This window comes from Ovis canadensis, chromosome 16 (assembly GCF_042477335.2).
Source record: "Ovis canadensis isolate MfBH-ARS-UI-01 breed Bighorn chromosome 16, ARS-UI_OviCan_v2, whole genome shotgun sequence".
NCBI classification, from domain to species: domain Eukaryota; kingdom Metazoa; phylum Chordata; class Mammalia; order Artiodactyla; family Bovidae; genus Ovis; species Ovis canadensis.
In genome coordinates, this window is record NC_091260.1 from 69,594,876 (window position 1) to 69,616,548 (window position 21,673).

At 44.6% G+C, this 21,673-nt stretch overlaps 1 protein-coding gene across 1 annotated transcript in view; it reads left to right on the forward strand.

The window, feature by feature from the left end:
• MYO10 (myosin X) overlaps nucleotides 1-21,673 on the forward strand; it is a 262,216-nt gene that overhangs the window by 34,888 nt on the left and 205,655 nt on the right. Inside the window, exon 2 of the mRNA XM_069556123.1 lies at nucleotides 19,603-19,701. Within this exon, the coding sequence (XP_069412224.1) occupies nucleotides 19,603-19,701 (99 nt within the window). The remainder of the gene's footprint in view (nucleotides 1-19,602; nucleotides 19,702-21,673) is intronic.

The following is a 21,673-nucleotide window of genomic DNA, read 5'->3' on the forward strand; positions in this document are numbered from 1 at the left end:
TGGAACAGCCGAGTTGTGATTAAACATGGAGTTATGTGGCTTTGTCCAGGGATGCTGGTTTCATGCAGGGCTTCCCCGGTGGCTCAGCGGTAAAGAATCCACCCGCCGTGCAGGAGATGCAGGAGATGAGGGTTTGATCCCTGGGTCGGGAAGTTCCCCTGGAGGAGGGCATGGCAGCCACTCTGGTACTCTTGCCTGGAGAACCCCATGGACAGAGGAGTCTGGTGGGCTACAGTCTGTAGGGTCTCACAGAGTTGGACACAACTGAAGGGACTGAGCACGCACACACGCTGGTTTCATGCATTAGTGCCGTGTGGCTCAGATGGTCAAGAGTCTGCTTCCAATGTAGGAGACCTGGGTTCGGTCCCTGGGTTGGGAAGATCCCCTGGAGAAAGAAATGGCAACCTACTCCAGTATTCTTGCCTGGGAAATCCCATGGACAGGGGAACCTGGTGGGCTACTGCAGTCCATGGGGGTCTCAAAGAAGGGGACATGATTGAGCAACTTTCACTCCTGTCCTGTATATCTTGGAGTTGGATATTATGGTGTTTTATTGGCAGGCCAATGCAATGCTGATAATACTGCATAGTCCCTAAATAATGCTTATAAAGGACATTCAGTTACGAAGCATACATTTTTAGATAATGTTTAGCAAGCAACCTTTGTTATAGGCATAGTTTTGTAGCAACGTCTAAAATGATTTTTAAATAACATGTTTGGAAATGACTTTCAGCTAAATAATTTTAAGACAAACACTTGGATTGCAGTGAGCATTAGTTATTGGAGTAAATAAGAACGGTGGAGATGTCCATCCACATGTGTAGTGAATTACGTGGGAGCAATGCGTTCTGCTTAGGGGGCAGACGGTTTACCGTTAACTGACTTCCTTTCCCTTCCACTTCCTTTTCTTTTTCTTTATTCCCTCACTGCCCTTCTTCTTTCATGGTTTTACTTGAATCTAATGCTTTCCTCTCTTGGGGTAGCTGTTCAGATCAGTGGTTTCCATAAGATGTTATGGAGAAACCGGAGGGAACTTTTTGGTCGATGCAGTAGTTTAAGCTGGAGTTCGCTGGAGCAAGCAGCAGAAAAGGCATCAGGTGTTTCCTGGGAGTCAGAGGAGGTGGGAGAATCTCTGAATTGGTGAGTTTGTGGATGGAGGGGAGGAAGGAGCCCTGGTCTGTTTGGATCCCCCTGAAAGGCCTTGGCCCAGAGCTGGGGGCCCCCCACCATTGCACCTTCACCCATCTGGAGCTGGTCCCTGGGTGCTGCAGGGGCTTCCGAGCTCCACGGGCGTTTGGATCTGCTGTAGAGTCAGAGACCAGAGCCTCCTTCTAGACTGTTCATCCTGTGGTGGCTCGTGGGGCGTTTGCTGGGCCTGACATCTGAGTCCCGAGCTTCCTCTCCTGTAGTTGCTTTCCTGCTGTGAAGCAGAGGAGGACTTCATTTTGGAGAAAGAAGGAGTGAGGCTGGGAGGACGGTGAGAGGTGAGGCTGGGAGCTGGGCGATGACCGGAAGCTGGCCTTGCTTCAGGAGTGAAGTCCTGCTCAGTGGAGCTCTTGCTGGGCCCACCTCACCCCCATCCTGTCCACTCTGCTGCATAGGAGGAGCCCCTCTATGTCACCCTTGTGGATTTGTAGTGCGTGCATGCCCTTGCTCCCAGTTATGAATTCAGCTGTTGACTGAGTGGGATAGTGTGTGTGTGTGTGTCTGTGTGTGTGTGTGTCTGTGTGTGTGTCCCCAGAGCTTGGCTGAGTTGGGAGGCATTGACTGAGTGGGGTAGTATGTGTGGAGTGTGTGCATGTGGGTTGTGTGTGTGTGTGTGTGTGTGTCCATCCCCAGAGCTTGGCTTCAGCGGTGGCTGGAGTGGTTTGGGAAGGATGGAGTTGAGGGGCGTGGGAGGGAAGGCTCCCCTCCTAGGAAATTTCCTCAGGTCTATGGCTGGGAAAGCGACTCTACTGAGCTTGTTCCAACCATTGACTGGCAGGTAGTGAGAGGTTCCTTAGGAATGGAAAGAGGAGACCACTTTGGTCTAGGTGGGGCCTGGCATTCAGAGGTCGGGGAGAGGCTGCCGAGGAGCCCAGAGGAACTTCCCTGAATGTCAGGACCCAGGCCTTTGTGTTACCTGCCTCCATGGGCCCTGGGGCCTACTTGTCTGCAGGCCCCAGACTTCACCCCACCCCCTTGTCCCTGGGCTTGGCTTATTCTTGTCCACCCCAGTGGGGTCTTACTACAGCCCCTAGCCGCTGCTTCAGCCTACCCATCGATTCTACTCAACAAGAGCTTGAGAATTTCCAAGCTATGAGTGACTGAGTCTTATGGACTGAGGTGGAATTAAAAGTTAATATCTCAAAGACTGGGCTGCTGGGTTTTTCTGTGTATTTTTTAACAAGCATAGTTGAAAAAAATCTGTTGCATTGGAAAACAATGTAATTTGGCCTCATTTTATGGGTAACTGGGGAGACTTCAGTGGTTCCTCGAGCTTGGTTGGTTGGATTTTGAGACTTCTCTGTCTTAGACTAGAGGAAGGTGAATACCTTTGTTGTTTGACGTGCTAAGCTTTTTGTAGTTCATGCTCTTGTGCTCAGATGCTCAGCCATGGCTGACTCTTTGTGACCCTGTGGACTATAGCCCACCAGGCTCCTCTGTCCTTGAGATTCTCCAGGAGTGGGTAGCCATTTACTCTTGCAGGGGATCTTCCCAACCCAGAAATGGAACCTGTGCCCTCCTGCAGTGGCAGGTGGGTTCACTACCGCTAGCGCCACTGGGAAGCCGGGTCATAATACATGTGCTGATTAAGTAGAGCAGGTGAGCCAGTGACAGCGTATCTGCATCTACACTGGTCCCTGGCTGATTTGTAGAAAATGGGACCTTTCACCTTGTGACTCCCCCTGGCCCATGGGGCCTGTCCTGTTCATTCTCAGAATCCTGTTCCTGTGAGGCCTGCTTCCTTCGCCAACACCCCTGCATGTGGACACTTTGTACCTGTGCCCAGATTAGTCCTACGGTGTCAACTTTAAATGATCCATGTTAACTCCATCGGCCGGCAGGTTTCTGGAAGCCAGGTCTGTCTGTTACAAGTCTTCGTTCTGCGTCTCTGGCCCAGCATCTTTGTTTAAACCATCGGTGGCCACTTACAATTTCGGTGGAGAAGTCCTGATTATCCACCCGCTTCCTTCTCAGAGTTAGCCCCACAGTGCCCTGGAGGGTGGGAGGGTTTATTTATGCTCTTCTATAGATGAGGAAATCGAGGGCTGTGAAAGGTTAATTGGTTCCAGAGGCTAAGGGATAGTGAAGCCAGGATTTTCATTCAGGCAGTTGGACCACTGGATTTGAACCATCAGTGGAAACCACGACACTCGCATCTAACCTGGAGGAAAAAACCTAAGACAGTGCCTGCTTGGAGGGACCATTCTACAGAACACCTGACCTGTACTCCTCACAACTGTCCAGGCCTTTAAACACTGTCACAGAGCAGAGAAGCCCTAAGGAGGTGTGACAAGTAGGTAGAGTGTGTTGGATGGGATCCTGAGATGGAAGAAGGACATTAGGGAAACACTAGTGTGAAATCCACAGGACTGTTCGATTGCGTTCATGGTCACGCACCTGTGTTGGCTCCTACGCTGTGATGAATGTAAAGTGTCAGCAGTCGGGGGAACCTGCCTGAATAAATGTGTGTGGACCATCTGTATTAGCTTTGTAACTTCTCTATAAATTATAATCCAAAACTGTTGAAAAAGAAAAGCTTGACTTAAACAGCAGAACCACCACCACAAAACCCAGTGCATTCTGCAGCCTCTCTGGCCTCTCCTACGCCTGATGCCTGTATGCCCTCCTCCATGTCTTGTACTCATCCTCGGACACAGAGGTCTGTATCCTTGGAGAAGAATCTCGGATCTCAGACCGAGTAGTGATGCAAACATAACCTGGCATTGCCACGGGGCTGGCACATGGGCTGCCTCTTAAAGAAAATGTCATGTCTACCTAAATCTCTCTGGAACCCCAGAGGAGATGGACGGAGTTTTGTCACAGGAGAGAAATCATTTTATTTAGGTAAAATCTTGGTAGATCTCAAGTGGAACACACACGGGCACTTAGTTCATTTAAACTGTTTCATCCTCCCCAGTACCCCCCGGTCACCTTCCTGATGGGTGTAGCGTGTCTGTAAGTTATTTTTAAGTGCCTGGTGGCTGGAATACAGCCGAAGCTGTAGTTTTGGTGCTTGAGAGGAGAGGTTAGTTCCCGTGGTTAGCTAAACGAGGCCTGTGTGTTCTTAGGTTCTGTAGCACGGTGTTTAGAGGAAAGCGAAATGAAAGCCATCCTGGGTGTGACATAGGAGGTGCTGGCAGCAAGACCCCAAATATAGACGCTGCCACGTAGTGTCAGGGGCCCTGTGGCTTTGGAGCACTTTGGCAAGCAAGCCATCTCGTGTGATCTTCTCGTACAGCAGACAAATTGAGTGACTCCTTGTTTAGTGTGGAGTAGTCTCTAGTAATTAACAGCGGTTCTGAGCTACGTGTAGTAGGGCTGGATTTGAGTCCACACCTTCCAGGGGAGTGTTCCGTGCGGTCTCTGCGGCTGCTTCCTGACGTCTTGAGTGGCCCTCTGTCTCTCTGAGCAGCACCATTCCTGCAGGTGTCTGTTCTCTGATGTGTGAGCAGGTGCCGAGCTAGGATTTGGGCTTGAGTGAATGAACACTTATCTGTCACTTGTTCCAGATGCTGGGAATTCACTGGCTGGTGAAACAAATCCAGTCTTGCCTCCTATCATGGTGGTAGTGGTTTAGTTGCTACGTCACGTCCAACTCTTGTGACCCTATGGACTGTAGCCTGCCAGGTTCCACTTTCCATGGGATTCTTCAGGCAAGAATACTGGAGTGGGTTGCCATTTCCTTCTCCAGGGGATCTTCCCAACCTGAGGATCGAACCTGGGTCTCCTGCATGGCAGGCCAATTCTTTACCAACGGAGCTACTAGGGAAGCCTACCTCTTATCATACCGCTGATCAAAGTTCTAGTAAAAGCACTGAAATAACTCTTGGTTTGGTGATCTAGGGAAAACATATCAACTTGTGGTTGTTGACAGGACTGAGTGCATTGCTCTGTAGATGGTTTCTGAAGGTCATGACCTTTGTCTGCTGCAGAAGTAATAGCTGATATTCCCTTGCCTGTAAATGATGGTGACTCAGTCCAAACCAGTGTAAACTGGAAAGAGGACTTTCTTGGCCTATGCTGTGAGTGAGGCCAGAGGTGAAGATGGCTTTCAAAATAACTGGATCCAGGGAGTGAATGAGGGTACAAGCCTGTTTTTCTTGCAGCCATTTGTCTCTCTCGCCCTCTCCTCTTGTTATATGTGAGACAATTCACATAAAGTGGTGAGCCTTTTAAAGTATTCAGTTCCGTGGTTTTTAGTACATTCACTAAATATAGTACTAGAATGAATATTTGCATGTTAGTCGCTCAGTTGTGTCCAGCTCCTTGCAACCCTGTGGACCATAGCCCGCTAGGCTCCTCTGTTCATGGGATTCTCCAGGCAAGAACTGGAGTGGGCAGCCATTCCCTTCTCCAGGGGATCTTCCCGACCCAGGGGTGAAACCCATGTCTCCTGCATGGCAGGCAATTTCTTACTAATATATACTAATAGTTGTATAGCCATCGCCAGTCTCTAACTCTAGAATATTCTCATCATTCAAAAAGGGAACCCCATGCCTCTTAGCAGTCACCCCGTTTCCAGTCACTGTCTACACCTGCCCTCGGCAGCCAGCAATCTACTTTCTGTCTCTCTGGCTTTTCCTTCTGGATATTTCATATACATGGAATCAAACAGTATGTGGTCTTTGGAGGCTGGGTGCTTTGACTTCAGTTCAGTCGCCCAGTCGTGTCCGACTCTTTGTGACGCCATGGACTATAGCACGCCAGGCCTCCCTGTCCATCACCAATTCCCGGAGCTTATTCAAACTCATGTCCACCGAGTCGGTGATGCCATCCAGCCATCTCATCCTCTGTTGTCCCCTTCTCCTCTCCACCTTCAGTCTTTTCCAGCATCAGGATCTTTTCCAATGAGTCAGTTCTTTGCATCCGGTGGCCAAAGTCTTGGAGCTTCAGCTTTAGCATCAGTCCTTCCAATGAATATTCCGGACTGATCTCCTTTAGGGTGGACTGGTTGGATCTCCTTGCAGTCCAAGGGACTCTCAAGAGTTTTCTCCAACACCACAGTTCAAAAGCATCAATTCTTTAGCGCTCAGCTTACTTTATGGTCTAACTCTCACGTTGATACATGACTACTGGATAAACCAGAGCTTTGACTTAGAGTAATGTTTTCAAGGCTTATCCATGTTGTAGTATGTATCCGTTCTTCATCCTTTTTTAATCACTGAATAATACTCCCTTTTCTGAGTACATTTGGAAAGAATCTGTCCTTCAGTCTGTTTCCGCATTTGGGCTCTTGGGAATAATGCTGCTGGGAACATTTATATACAGGTTTTTGTGTGGCCATATGTTTTCATTTCCCGTGGATATATAGCTGGGAGTGAAATCCCCAGGTCATATAGTAACTATGTTTAACCTTCTGAGGATCAGCCAGACTGTTTCCCATGGCAGCTGCACTATTTTACATTCTTGCCAGCAGGGTTTGCGTGTTCTGCTTTTTTCATGTTCTCACCAACATGCTGTCTGTCTCTTTGATGGTGCTAGAAGATCTCTTAAGCAACTCTTAATTCAGGAAGTGGGATTTTATGAAAAAGATTCAATGTTCTTGAACTTCAATAAAATTCTGCAGAGGAATTAATGAGTATGCACGCAGCTGAAATGAGAAATAGCTGTTTTAAGTTTATTTACTTCCTACTGTGTTCTTGGGTCATTCGTTTTTATGAAGTAATGACAAACTCCTGTTTCGAGTACGTTTGTGTATTTTTTCTAAAAACAGATGGTAGCCAGAACACAGCCAGGATTTCATTAAGATTATCTTAACCAGTTTTTGTTTTTTGTTTTTTAATTATTCTTGTAAAGAATAGGAGAGGACAAACCTCCAGGAACTGAGAGGTAAAGGACACCTGATGTTCTGTTCCATGAGGAGTGAAACATCTTGTGATGGCCTTTCATTGCCCCTCCTATTCTGTATCTCTTACTGTTTCCACTAAAAGGAAGAATGGAATGCAGTTCTGAAGCCAGTTGTTTTGTGTCCCTGAGAGAGGATTTCCCACTATTTTTTAAGAGTTCTTAGAACAGTTGTGCTCATTGTATAAAGTCTGCTTGGCCTTCTCCCAGCTACCTACTTCTCTTTCTTGTCTTGTTCTTCGGCTCCCCCTTTTACATAATTTCTTGCTTCAGAAGAAAGACTATAGGTAGAGGGTATTAGAATAGGCATAGTTTTACCTCCAATATATTATAAGTGTTTTAGAGCAGGAATGACTTTATATACAGTAAGTCCCCTATGCACAAACCTTCAAGTTGCAAACTTTTCCGAGATGTGAACACGCGTTCCGTCAGCATGAGGCATGAGTTGTCTGATGCTGTTCCATCGTGTTGTCATGATGTTGTTCTGTCAGCATCAGGACAATTGCAGCTGGTCCTCTGTCTTCTGTTGCTGACGATCCTTCAGCTCTACCATCTCCCACCTCTTCCCCCTCCTCTAGTCAGTGACTCTTCTTGCCTGTTCACTCAATGCCAGCCCCCATATGCCAGCTGTTGTACTATAGTACTTATCAAGGTACTGTACTGTAAGACTAAAAATGTTTCATTTTTTGAAGACACTTTTTTGTGTATTATTTGCGTAAAAAGTATTATAAATCTATTACGTACTATATGTCTAATTGTAGTTGAGTACTTGGGCTAATTTGTTGGATTTCTGAACAAATTGAACTTACAAACATGCTCTCGGAACCAAACTTGTTTGTATGTAGGGTACTTACAGACCCGTGAATCTTTCAGAGTGCCTGGTACATATGAGGGGGCTCAAAAGATGCTGGTAGGAAGGATGGACTTGTGGAAAGGTGGCTGGATTGATGGATAGATGGATTTATGGGTGAAGTGACTTACAGATTGAATGAATTTTGAATGTGTTGGCTGATTCTTTGGGTTCATCTTCTGTTTTCTTTTAGACACATGTGTTAGCTGTGTGATGATTGGTTAGCTACTGGAGAGAATAATTTGTTTTTTGGTCCTTGGATTCTTACATTCCTACACTGTGATTGTCTCAGCAACTTGGAGATGAATCATTTCTTTCAGTGTTCCTCTTTCTGGGATTACTTCTAGTCACTGTAGTTCAGTAGAGTAACTGAAAAGTTGTTAGGAGGAGTTGAGAAGAAGGTAGGGAAAATCAAAATAAAAAACCAGGATGGAATCAGTTGGCAAGTTGGAAGCCCAGAATTGGGAATAAACTCATTAAAGAAACCAACCCTGATTATTCATCGGAAGGACTGATGCTGAAGCGGAAGCTTCCATCCTTTGGCCACCAGATGCGAAGAGTCGCCTCGTTGGAAAAGACCCTGATGCTGGGAAAGATTGAAGGCAGGGGAAGAAGGGTACGACAGAGGATGAGACGGTTGGATGGCATCGCTGACTCAATGGACATGAATTTGAGCAAGCTCCGGGAGATGGGGAAGGACAAGGAAGCATGGCGTGCTGCAGTCCATGGGGTCACACAGAGTTGGACACAGCATAGTGACTGAACAACAGCGAAAGACTTACAATTTCATAAGTCAGGTGTCTTGCCATTTAGCATAGTTCGCTTTGGTTTTGATTACGAGTGGGGGACGCCAGTGAGTCTTTGCATCTTTACCTGAGGAACAGTGAGCAAAGATTAGTTTATTGTTGGCGAAATCTTTCACCGTTTTCTTTTTTCCTTTTCCTTTCCACCTCCTACTGCTCATGTACTTTACATGTCATTGTCCCCATGAAGGCAGTGGCTCACGGTGGTGACAGTTTGACCTTATGGGTGGACAGCGGGAAATAACATGGATGCCACGTGGCCCTTCTCACGGGGAACTGTGGCGAGGCATGGGACAGATGGTGAACTTTATAGTACTGAATGTAGGCAGCCTCATTTTATAGCCGTACTGTGTTTAGGTGTGTTTATTGTCAGCTGTTCGGGACAGGACACATCTTGCTGTGGGAGTGCTGTAAATGATACTGAGGCTCATATTTCCAAGAAATGATGTTTATGATGACAACGATGACATAGCTGATAGCTGCAAACACATTTCAGCTACAGATAGCTGGAATACATTCCTTATTAAAAGAGCAGTGCCTTCAAGGGCTTCTATAGGCCAGTCTGGGGAGTTACGCAGTGCTTGTCACGTAGCCTTTGGGAGTGGTTGTAGGGGACGGGTTATGTCTGTGAGTCCTGAACAAGTGTCAGCCACACATTTTCCCCTGGAATTTAATGGTGGCCTCAGCTCTGAGGGGTGTAGAACAGTTGTCCTTGGCGTTGCTTATTATAGAAAGCAAATACCACTGCTGCTCCACAGCCCCGGTGACGTGGGACACACTGGGCACGTGTATTTCTGACACCCTGGGCGATATGCTCACAGCACATTCCTTTTCTGTCCTCAGTGGTTGGTGCTGGCCCTGCACTAGCTGAATTCTGCATCCTTTGAGAACTGAGCCCGAAACCATCTGCTTTTCAGCCTCTGATGCAGTGGTGCCGAAGAGGGTGCCAGCCTTAGGTCTGAAGCCCTGCAGTCATGTGCAGGAAGTGAGTCCGGGGACAACTCACCCTGGTGGCCCCGTGCTCTGCTCTGCCTGCTCCATGGCGGGTGGACCTGCAGATCATCCATGGCAGCCGGGACGCTGGGGTCAGTGGCCCCAAAGCTGCTTCGCTTTTCCCGGGTCCCCTCCCGAGGTGCAGCTGTCTCTGCAGGGGAGACATCTTGGGTTGCCCCTTTTCCTTTCATTTCTGAGTCTCCTGGTCCATCCCTGGCTAGCAGGGCCCCCTTTGTCCCCGCCACTCTTGTTCACACCGCATTTTTCATACTCACTTTGGACATGTGATGACACTGTGCTTCGTTCTCACCTTCACTGTTTCCAGACCTCCTCACAAGTTTTGCACTGAGGTTCGCAAGCACTTGGGGTTGAAATCTCCCCTGAGGTGGAAGAGCACAGGTTTTGAGTGGGCTTTTGTCTGTGCGGGTTCCAATTGTCTGCATAAAAACATTGTTAGTTCTAAACATGAAAGTATGTTAGTCACACAGTCTTGTCTGACTCTTTGTGACCGCATGGACTGAAGCCCGCCAGGCTCCTCTCTCCATGGGATTCTCCAGACAAGAATACTGGAGTGGGCTGCCATTCCCTTCTCCAGGAAACATGAAAAATACCTGTAAAAAAAAACACCCCCAAACGGCCGAGTGGACAGAAAAGAGGAAAAGGAGAGAGGCCCCCTAGTACTGCTGTCCAGCCGGCTGACTCGGAGACCTCGCTCCTTCTGTCCGTCAGATGTTTTGAATCACATTCTGCAGCACTCCCTCCCCGCACCCAACCCCTTCCTTCTGTAAGAACCCAGCCAAGGTCACCGGAAATTAGATCTGCCCCAGGTAGGTCATGTCTGGGCGGATCCGACTTCAGGAGGTTGTGGAAATTCCTAGAATTGAAATAGTGGAGTCTGCTTTCGGTTAATGGGGTTTGAAAGCTCCTTTCCTTTGGCTGTGACTCTGAACTTTCTAGACCAGTGGTTCTCAACTAGGACAGTCCTCTCCCCCACAACAAATAATTCCCTCACCCAAAATGTCAGTACTGATGAGGTGGAGGACCCTGTGTTAGAACTTTGTATGTTATAAACACCGTGTGTCCTTTGAGATGGATTTGAGTAATAAGGATTAGGAAAAAAAAGATCTGTTCAGTTGATGAAAAGGTATTCCTACTTCAACAACAAAGATAACTATAAACGAGGAAAGATCTCACTTATATGTGGACCCTCCCCATCAGAACCACCCCCCTGAACTCGTACAGAAAAACAGATGAGTGATTGCCAGAGGGAGGGGCGGAGGAATTGAACGGACAGCTTCAAATGCTACAGACTTCTGTTTGTAAAATAAGCCCTGCGGATCTAATGGACAGCATGGTGGCTATGCTTGATAATACTGTATGGTTATTTGAAAGTTGCTAAGAGAGTACATCTTAAAAATTCTCATAAGAAAAAAAACCATGTGTGGTAATGGATATTAACTAGATTTATTGTCTTGATCACTTCTCCATAGATACTAATGTCAAATCATTGTGCTGTACACCTGGAACTAATGTGTTGCATGTCAATTATATCTCAGTTTTAAAAATGCTGTTTGAATTCTTGTACTATGATATATTACCCACATCTCCTTTCTGAAATTCAGTATCTTCAAGAACAAGGATCTCCTGTGTCCCAGCCTGCCACATTTGTTGGTGTTTAGTCGCTAAGTTGTGCCTGACTCCTGTGACCCTGTGGTGTAGCCTGCCAGGCTTCTCTCTCCATGGCATTTCCCAGGCAAAAATACTGGAGTGGGTTGCCATTTTCTTCTCCAGGGGCTCTTGCTGACCCAGGGATCGAATCCTCCACTGAGCCACCAGCCCACTTGTTATATTAGACATCTTCAAATCCAGGTTACTTCTTAGCTAAGTCAGTGCAGGCTAAAAAGAAGAACTTTGTTTTGGCTGTTGAAAATACTGCGGATTTAAATAGCCGTATTAGGTACTTCCCTGGTCTAGTGGCTAAGACTCCGCACTCCCAATGTAGGGGCACTGGGTTTGATCCCTCATTAGAGAACTAGATCCCACATGCTGTAACTAAAAATCCTGCATGCCCCAGCTAGAAGGTCAAAGATCCTGTGTGCTGCAGCTAAGACTCAGGGCAGCTAAGTAGGTGGATAGGTAGATAGGTAGGCAGGGAAACATTGTTGGTTTATTTCCTCTATCTCAAGATGGAGTGTTTTCCTCAAGATACATTTTTTAAAAATAGCCATATTAATTTATCCATTACAGTGTTATTAGACTTTCTTTTTTTTTTTTTTTATAAAAAAGGCAGATCACATTCCAGAAACAAACTGACTTTATCGTGTAGGTTTGTTAGGACTCTTGAACCGTGGCACTCAACATGGGCCAAGTAGGCAGTTACGGGAGAAAAATAGGTGCGGTGCCCTGTTGTGGGTCTGAGGCTGAGTTGTGTGTTTGACTAAAGAATGTCCTCTTCTCTGTGAATCTGTAATTAGAACATGCCACACAGTATGGTATTTAAAGTCCATCATCATTATCCCTTTTTAGGGTTGTTTTCCTACCTTATTTTTAAACTTAATTTTTTTCAAAGTTCAGGGATGAAAATCATTCTTGAAATCAGAAGAGAAATGTAGTCGTTAAAAGGAGAAAAAAAAATTTAATGGTGGAGCAACAGGTTGGAATCTATGATAGTGATTTTAAGCTTCTTAAATGGGAGTCAGTCAACTTTTTATGCAGAAGGGCCAGAAGGTAAGTATTTTAGGCTCTGCAAAGCCATGTTATATTTCCATGTTAGCAGTAAGGTGCCAGGTACAACTGCTTCCCCAAGGAGTTAATGCAGGTCACACACAGCTGGCTGGGGATTTATGATTATCTTCGAGGGAGGGAGGCCGATAATTGCAACAGAGATACTCTCTACCACAGGCTTCCCTGGTTGCTCAGTGGTAAAGAATCCATCTGCCGATACAGGAGATTCGAGTTGGAGCCCTAGGTCAGGAAGATCCCCTGGAGAAGGCAGTGGCACCCTACTCCAATATTCTTGCCTGGGAAATCCCATACACAGAGGAGCCTGATGGGCTACAGTCCATGGGGTCACAAAAGAGTCGGACACGACTTAGAGACTAAAAAACAACAACATGCTTCTCTAACAGTCTTATCTGGAGATGAGCTTGGACATGGCTCCTGGTAGCCTTGTGTCTCTGAGCCCCTCCTAGTCTATGTTAATAGAGAGTGGGGACTTAATGAACCCAACACAGATCAGTCTTCAGAGTTTTAACACAGCTGGAGAAGAATCCCATGGACAGAGGAGCCTGGCAGGCCATGGTCCATGGGGTCACAGAGAGTCGGACACGACTGAAGCGACTAAATATGCACGCATGCACACATAATCATCATTCCTGTGTGTGTGTTTCTTGGCATCACCATTGCTCAGTTACAGAGACATGACTGGGCTTTTCCCATTATGGAATCGTTAAGAATATTCATGTACCACTGAGAAGTATATAGGCTGGGATTTAAATTTTTTAAATGGTTTGAAGTGACCATGTATAATTACATACAGGAAAATCCACCCATTGTAGATTTACAGTTGAATGGAGTTGAGGGCATTTAGACAGTTGTTGCGTTTAGACAGTCGTGCCGCCATCAGCACAATTCCGTTTTAGAATGATTCCATTGTCCTCCCCACCCAGGTTCCTTCTTCCACATGCAGTTAGTATGTCTCCCTGTCCCAACACCTAGCTTTGGGCATCTATTCATCTAGTTTCTGCGTCTATGAATTTGCCTCTTCAGAAATTTCATTTATATGGAATTCTATGATATATACTTATTTATGTGTAGCTTCTTTTACTTAGTGTAATATTTTTGAGTTTCATCCTTTTTGGTGATTCTGTGATTTTTTTTTTTAACTGTTGAGCCTTTCTTTGTATAAATTTATCACATTTTATTTCTGTATCAGTTGATGGGCATTTTGAATGTGTGGACAAAAAAAAAAAATACTGCCTGCCTTTCCCGTTTAAAAAAAAAAAATGAGGGTTCCCACCATCAGCTACTGTAGCTACCCTCAACAGTGTACCTTGAGGGGATTCAGAATGGAGGAAAATAGGATCCTGGCCCTAGATAGTTAAGATGCATATCTGGGGAATAAATCCAATGAGCCCAGACTCTTGCATCTTCCCATACATAGAAAAACACTATAATTGTTAACTTGAGATGCTAGGTTTTGTGATTAGCAGTAATCTCTTGGTGTTGGACCACATTTTTCTTTTCCCCCCAGCAGAACCTCCAATATGTCCTGGCTCCTCCCTTGCTTGTTTGGAACTCATCTGAGAGGCCGGTGCCCGGGCAGTAATCCTCCGTAAGGTCCGCAAATAAAATCTAACCTGCAACTTTAGGTTGTGCATTTTTCTTCTGTCGATAAGTGATTTCTAGAATTCAGCTATTATGAATAATGCTGCTGTGAATATTAGCTTACAAGGCTTTTAAAAAACTTTTGAGTAGGTAGATCTCTGAGAGTTGAATTGTTGGGACAGAGGGCAAGATTATATTCTGATTTTTAAGAAACTGCCAAACTGTTTTCCAAGGTGGGTATACCATTTTATATCACCACCAGTTTTTCCACATTGTCACCAACGCTTGGTATGGTCAGTCTTTCAGGACAGCCAGGAAGTCATTTGTTGGCAATGGAAAAATGGAATCTCTGTGAACCTAATTTTTAAAGGAATGGTATTACTTGTCTCTTTATTTTACAATATTGCCCTCAAGTTCAAAGAGATGGGAATTTCTGGGCAAGTGTTTTATCTTGTAAAACTGTTAATGGTGATTGTGTGCAGAAAAGATTTTTAGAAGTTGAATTTAACACATACCTGTCTCAGATGAAGATGAAAACGTCCAGAGTGTTAATAAAACGTGTTATTTTGTGATACAACTTGTTCCACCTGATTTTAAAGGCATATTTTTACTCCAGTTGTGAATTTTCCCCATATGCTAGGAGTTTTCTCCATATGCCTGTGTTGTACATTAAATTATCAGCCTGTTTAACAATGACAGAATATAATGGTTTGCATATGGTTGGGCACGTTTTTCTTCTCCACTCAAGCTTGGATGTTCTGGTAAATGTCTGTCTGTGACTTCGTTTTCAAATGCCTGTGGGTGGCCTCTTTTCTGGACCAGGGTGTATGTGTTCTTTTTGAATAGAATGGAAGCAGAAAGTTTGAGGGCCGAGAGAAACCACCCAGAACAATCTATGTAAAAAATATCCATTGCACCAGTTTTACTTTGCAAGTCTGATTCTATGAAAATTGCCTGTTTACCCTTTTTCAGAGAACAAAGCGGGTGTTTTGAATGCATTTCCCTTCCTATCTGGGGAAGACACTGTTTAGGAAAACTGGTCAGGGGGCTCTGGATTGGAAATCAGGGCTGGATTTTTAAGATTTGTTTATCAGCAGCTCTTCACACCTGTTGAGAAAGACCTTTGGACTAAGGAAGTTGAATTGTGTGTTTGATCATGTAGGCAGGACTGTGTCAACAAAAAGCTTGGTAGTACTTTCAAATGAGAAGGTTCGAAAAGAGCCACAGCAAAACTCAAGAGAAAGAAACGGCACACTGTGTAGCCTCTGGGAGTCGGGAGGTTTATATTAATCCTTGTGACAATTTATATTAATTCAGTAATGTTTCATAACAGAATTTTATTTGAGGCTTGAGAAACAGACGTGAAATCTTTTTTGATCAAAGCAGTGCAGGTGGTAGTCATAGCAAACAGAAAGCTTTGGACTCAGGATTCTGGGATGGAGGTCCACTGTGATTATTTTATGGTTTTACCTAATGAGTAAAAGCTCTTGTGTTATGACCTTGAAAGTTTGCATTTGAGTGTGTATTTGTGTGCTCAGTCATGTCTGACTCTCTGTGATCCCATGGACTGTAGCCTACCAGGCTCCTCGGTCCATGGGATTTTCCAGGCAAGAATACTGGAGTGGATTGCCATTTCCTACTCCAGGGGATCTTCCCAACCCAGGGATTGAACCAGAGTCTGCCAAGTCTCCTGCATTGGCAGGTGGATTCTTTACATGTAGGTATTTGAAAGCTTTCAGTGTTGCAGTATCTTGACCTGTGAATTTTAAAAAGGCTGAAAAAGTAGTTAAGACCCTTGGAAATCTCTATCTAGAACATTACGAATACTGCAGTTTTGGTGTGAAATGGTATTTGAAAGAGCAGTCTTAGAGATGCCTGCAGTAAATGTTCTTCTTGGAAAACAGTTGTTTGCTAATAAAGAAATCAGGACTGCCCAGCAGTTGTGTCGTTCTTTTTGGATGTTCCCAGTATCTCAAGCTGAAGTGGGAATCGGAGCTTCCCGACTGACTTGTGCGGGGATGGGAACTCGGCCCTGTTGGTGTTACCTGTGTCCTTTATATAAGGTGGTCTTTGGGATTTGTAAAGAAACCCCTCATACTCACTCTGGATGCTCTTTTCCATCTTCATTATTGAAAATTTCAAGCCCTGTGTGGAAGGAAGTTTGAAGTTGGGAGTTAACAACTTAGCATTTCCACGCTAAAGAGAAAGGGGACGCCCATTGTGGGAGGTCCTTCTATAGAGTGGCGGTAGGGATGCTGGGGGAACTCTAGAACCCGTAAGAGGAATAGGAGCTGCTGGTGTTTCAACCTGGGGCTCCAGTCACCTTGATCGTCTTGGTGGAAATGCTTGGAGAACCTCACGAGTGGGTGGACCCATCTTTGGGTCCCCCTCCTCCCAGATCCCTGAGGTCTAGCTTGCTGGCCCTAAATACTTTCATCGAACTCAGGGTTGACTTCCTGGGGACCCCAGGTCACAGTGGCGACAACAAGTGTTTTAGATCCTGGCTGGTGTATTTTAAACAGAGTTGTCTTTGGCACTGAAGGAGTAACTTGTAAGTTGGATTTTTATGTCTTAAAATTTTCCCTTGTAGGAGGAGTTGTGTGTGATAACTGGACTCTTAAAGTGACCTTTGTGTGCTGGTATGTTTTAGTTGTTTTCTGACCTACTAGTGCATTTTATTTATTCATGAATTACTTTAAGGAGACAAATCGTGTGATGTGTGGAAAGAACATGGAATAAGGAATTGGAAAGATTTGAGACCTGGTTTGGTCATTAGCTGTGTGACTTTAGATAAGGACTTAAGCTCTGAACTTGAGTTTCAGGGCAAGGATTCCTATCTTACCAAAGGTTAAGTTAGTATCAGTGTTACTGAGGCTCTTAGCACACGATTGGGACACCTCATGGACACCCCATTACTGGAAGCTACTGTTTATGTTAGTAGTAACATAATCTAAAGTAGCGTAAAGTGCTGAGTATACTTAGTTCACTTCTACATTGTTTATCCCCTTCCATCTCTGTGTTGAGATCAGTAGTAGTCCCTTACATGAGAAGTTAAATGTATAACCAATATATTTGAATATTTCATCTAACATCTCAAAACAAATTAATAAGCAGATCAATGAAATGAGGTTGAAAATTCTAGTAAAAGGAGCTTTAAGTACTATTAATGTATCAAATGATAATTTTGGTGTGTTTCCACTGTTTCATTTTTGTTGGAGTTGATGAAATTGAGCAGAGTAGAAATAATACGAGATACTAAAGTGATTGCAGCACATTGGGTATACATTAAGTCATAAAAGTAATTCTTTTTTTAAAATTAGTTCAGTTTAGTTGCTCAGTCGTGTCTGACTCTTTGTGACCCCATGGACTGCGGCGTGCCAGGCCTCCCTGTTCATCACCAACTCCCAGAGTTTACCCAGACTCATGTCCATTGAGTCGGTGATGCCATCCAACCATCTCATCCTCTGTTGTCCCCTTCTCCTCCTTGCCCTCAATCTTTCCCAGCATCAGAGTCTTTTCCAGTGAGTCAGCTCTTCGCATCAGGTAGCCAAAGTATTGGAGTTTCAGCTTCAACATCAGTCCTTCCAGTGAATATTCAGGACTGATTTCCTTTAGGATGGACTAGTTGGATCTCCTTGCAGTCCAAGGGACTCTCAAGAGTCTTCTCCAACACCACAGTTGCATCAATTCTTCGGCACTCAGCTTTCTTTACAGACCGCCTCTCACATCCATATGTGATTACTGGAAAAATTTTAAGTATTTTTTAATTGAAGTGTAGTTGATGTAGATGATTGAGTTAGTTTCAGGTGTACAGCTTAGTAGTTCAGTATTTTTGCAGATTATATGCCATTGTGGATTAATGGGTATAATGCATGATGTGGATATAATTCCCTATGCTGTAGAGTATATCCTTTTTGCTTATCTGTTTTATATAGCAATTTGTGTTTGTTAATCCCACACCCCTAATGTGTCCCTCTTCCCTCCTTTTTCCCTTTGGTAACCATTAGTCTGTTTTCCATGCCTGTGAGTCTGTTTCTATTTTGCATATACGTTTGTTTGTATTATTTTTTTTAGACTCCATATATAAGTAATATCATACAGTATTTGCCTTTCTCTGACTTTACTAAACATAATTCCTCTAGGTCCATCCACATTGCTGCAAATGGCAGTATTTCATTATTTTTTATGACTGAGTAATTTTCATGTATCTATAGATCACATCTTCTTTATCCAGTTGTCTGATGGGCTCTTGGGTTGCTTTCTGGTCTTGGCTATTGTAAATAGTGCTGCTGTGAACACTGAGGTGCATGCATCTTTTGGAACTAATGTTTTTTTCTTTTCTGGATATATACTCAGGAGTGGAATTACTGGATTATGTGGTAGTTCCACTTTAGTTTTTTAAGGAAACTTCATACTGTTTGCATAGTGGCTGCACAAATTTACATTCCCATCACCATGTATAAGAATTGCCATAAAGGTAACTGTTTATAATTTGAATGACCAGTGAACACCCAGTAATTTCTGCAAACATTTTTATCACTTGTCCTTGAAAACAAACGGTTTTCATGTTGGGAAATCAAAGAAAGAGGAAATTCAGCATTGGAAAGCTAAGTATTTTGATTGTCATTTCATTTATCCAGTGGGGAAGTAAAAAAAGAGAAATAAAATTGATGCCAGAACATTTTGCCCTAGATTAAAACAGTAGGATCTGGAAGTTGCTATCTCTTGGGCTGTAATTCCAAACTTTGGGGTGCATTTGTTATCTGGTGGAATCCTGCCAAAATTCATACCAGTGGGACTGGGTTGTAATACTTACTAAAACGGAATCCCTCTTTTGGAGAGGTCAGTGGATTTTACACAAGGAGGAAGTCCGTGCCCTCCAAGTGGGCCAGTGCATGGGGCTTGGATTCGGGAAGTTGGAGCCTGGACGTCCTGTAGAGTTCTGAACTTGGGGCGAAGCAGTGTGGTGACCTGATTAAACTTGCAGTTTCTTCATGTGAGATGCTGGGCAAGCTACCTCTGGATCTCCACTTTTCCATCTATACAATGGGATGATAATGACGCTTGCCTCAAAGGGTGTGTGTGAATGAAATGAGATAATCCACAGAAATCAGTTGCATTTTAGTGTGATTTTCTCTATCCTTTTCTTCTTCTGTCTCGTGGGGCTCTCAGTCACACTGTATATATGTAAGGCTGTGGGTATATCTGGGCTTCCCTGGTGGCTCAGATGGTAAAGAATCCACTGGCAACGCAGGAGACCTGGGTTCAGTCCCTGTGTCAGGAAGATCCCCCGGAGAAGGAAATGGCAACCCACTCCAGTATCCTTGCCTGGAAAATCCTGTGGACAAGAGGAGCCTGGAGCTCTGCTCACAAAGAGTCGGACACGGCTGCTCAACTAACACACAAGGCTGTGGGTGATGCTTTCTTTGAAGCTTCATTCCTTGCTTATTTGAGAAAGACGTTTGCTTTTCAAAAAGTGATTTTTAAGCAATTTAGTTAAGTATAGTAATTTTATGGGTGGTGTTTTGCCTCAAAGTACAGTTCCAACACATAGTTATATTTTGTCTGTTTTATTTACAGGGTACGCGGGTCTGGCTGAGAGAAAATGGCCAGCATTTCCCCAGTACTGTAAATTCCTGCGCGGAGGGCGTTGTGGTCTTCCAGACGGACTATGGTCAGGTGAGCAGAGAGCCTGCAGCTTCGAACCAGCCGTGTTTGCTTCCTCAGGGGGCCCTGAGTAAGGGCACGTGTGTCCACTCCCCACCCCCTCATGCCCTAGGCATCTTTTCTCAGTGATGAAACAGAATCCTAAAAGGAATGTGTGATCCACACCTCGAGTGTGTGAGAGACACAGTAAAAAATTCTCCCAAATGCAATGCAAAGTGTCCCAACCAGGACAGGACAGAACACTGCCCTCGGCTGGGTTCCTTCCTGGGGATCAGGACGAAGCAGAAGCATAGGGTGGTAACTGGTTTCATGGCGACCTTCCCTTCAAGTTTGTAAACTTGGCTAGTGTTGGGAGTACTGGTCTGCCAGTGAGACTGTAGCGGTGCCCTGGTCCCTCTAAAGACAGGATGGAGCAAACCACGTCTCCTGAGCCTCCTTATCCACCTTGTGAAGCAACTGAAGAAGCTCCTCTGTCTGTAGGAACCACTGCTCCAGGGTGCCCATTCTTTAGTGTAAAACAAGTGAAAATGACTGAGAACGAATTCTTGAATCTACAAACTGGCCCATTGATTGTATTTGGACAGTTGAAAAGGAGCCTAGCTTCTCCATTTTATAAGGAAACCAATTTACAAAAAAAAAAAAAAAAAACCCTGAAGTCCAGGTGGTTCAGTGGTAAAGAATGGGCCTACCAATGCAGGAGACACAAGAGATGCAAATTGGATCTCTGGGTCGGGAAGATCCCCTGGAGTAGGAAGTGGCAACTCGTCCCGGTTTTCTTGCCTGGGAAATCCCATGGACAGAGGAGCCTGGTGGGCTACCGTCCATGGGGTCATAAAGAATCAGACACGGCTGAATGACTGAGTGCACACACAGACACATATATAGTTAATTTACAATGTTGTGTTAGTTTCAGGTATACAGCAAAGTGATTCAGTTATATGTAAATACGTATATATATATTTCAAATTCTTTTCCCTTATAGATTATTAGCAGGTATTGAATACCGTTCCTTGTGCTGTACAGTATGTGCTTATTGTTTATTTCATATATAGTAGTTTGTTAATCCCGAAGGAAACCAATTTTAATGTTATATAAGTGGGTCCCTCCTTCAGAGGCACGTTAAAATTTAAGACATAAAGAAACGAAAGGAGGTTGTGTGCCAGTATTTAAAATTCCTAGTTTCTGAATTTTGTTGGCGAGTTGCTTTGAGAACAGACGCTTCAAGGTCAGCGTTCTGTAGTGTGCGGCTCATGGGCTCCTTGGTTATCGAGACCTTGAGCAGAGATGAGCCTCTTGGTCGTACACTCCGCATTTCTTGGCTTGATAAGCAGTGATGTTTCTGGGCTGTTTGGCAGTTTCTCAGTTCCTTTTTCATCTGAGCATCTTGAATGCTCTTCACGATTTATCTGGTGGCGACGGTGCAGGTGTGATATGCAGATACAGAGTAGAGGTGCTGGGGGCAGGGAGAGGGGTCCGAAGAGACCACCTGTCTTACAGCCACCACTGCACAGTTGGGGCTCTTTCTCATCAGGTTCTCAGGTAGGGTGATGTGATCTATAAACTAAGGACCAAGTGACCTGGCCAGCATTTTTGTGTCTTGCCTTTTCCCTTTCCCCGGATGAGAATTCAGCTCCTTTCAGTCCTTGTACTTACTTCTCAAGATGATGGAAAAAGACAGAATAACTTAAGCAGTGTATCTGACCTGACAGAGCTTAGTGGAATTCTTTTTTTTTCCAACTTACTTTTAATCCCAAAGATACTTTATTTCCCACCCCCCACCTTTTTCCTCTAAAAAATTGTGATGCAAAGCACATAATGTTAAAACTCCCATTTTAACCGTGTTGAAGTGTACCGTTCAGTAGCTGTAGAGTGCATTCCCGTTGTTGGGCAGTAGGTCTCTTGAACTTTTCCACCTTGTGATAATCTACTGAGACAGTATATCCAACAAACGTGTAATTCCCCCAGTCCTTGGTAACCACCTTTC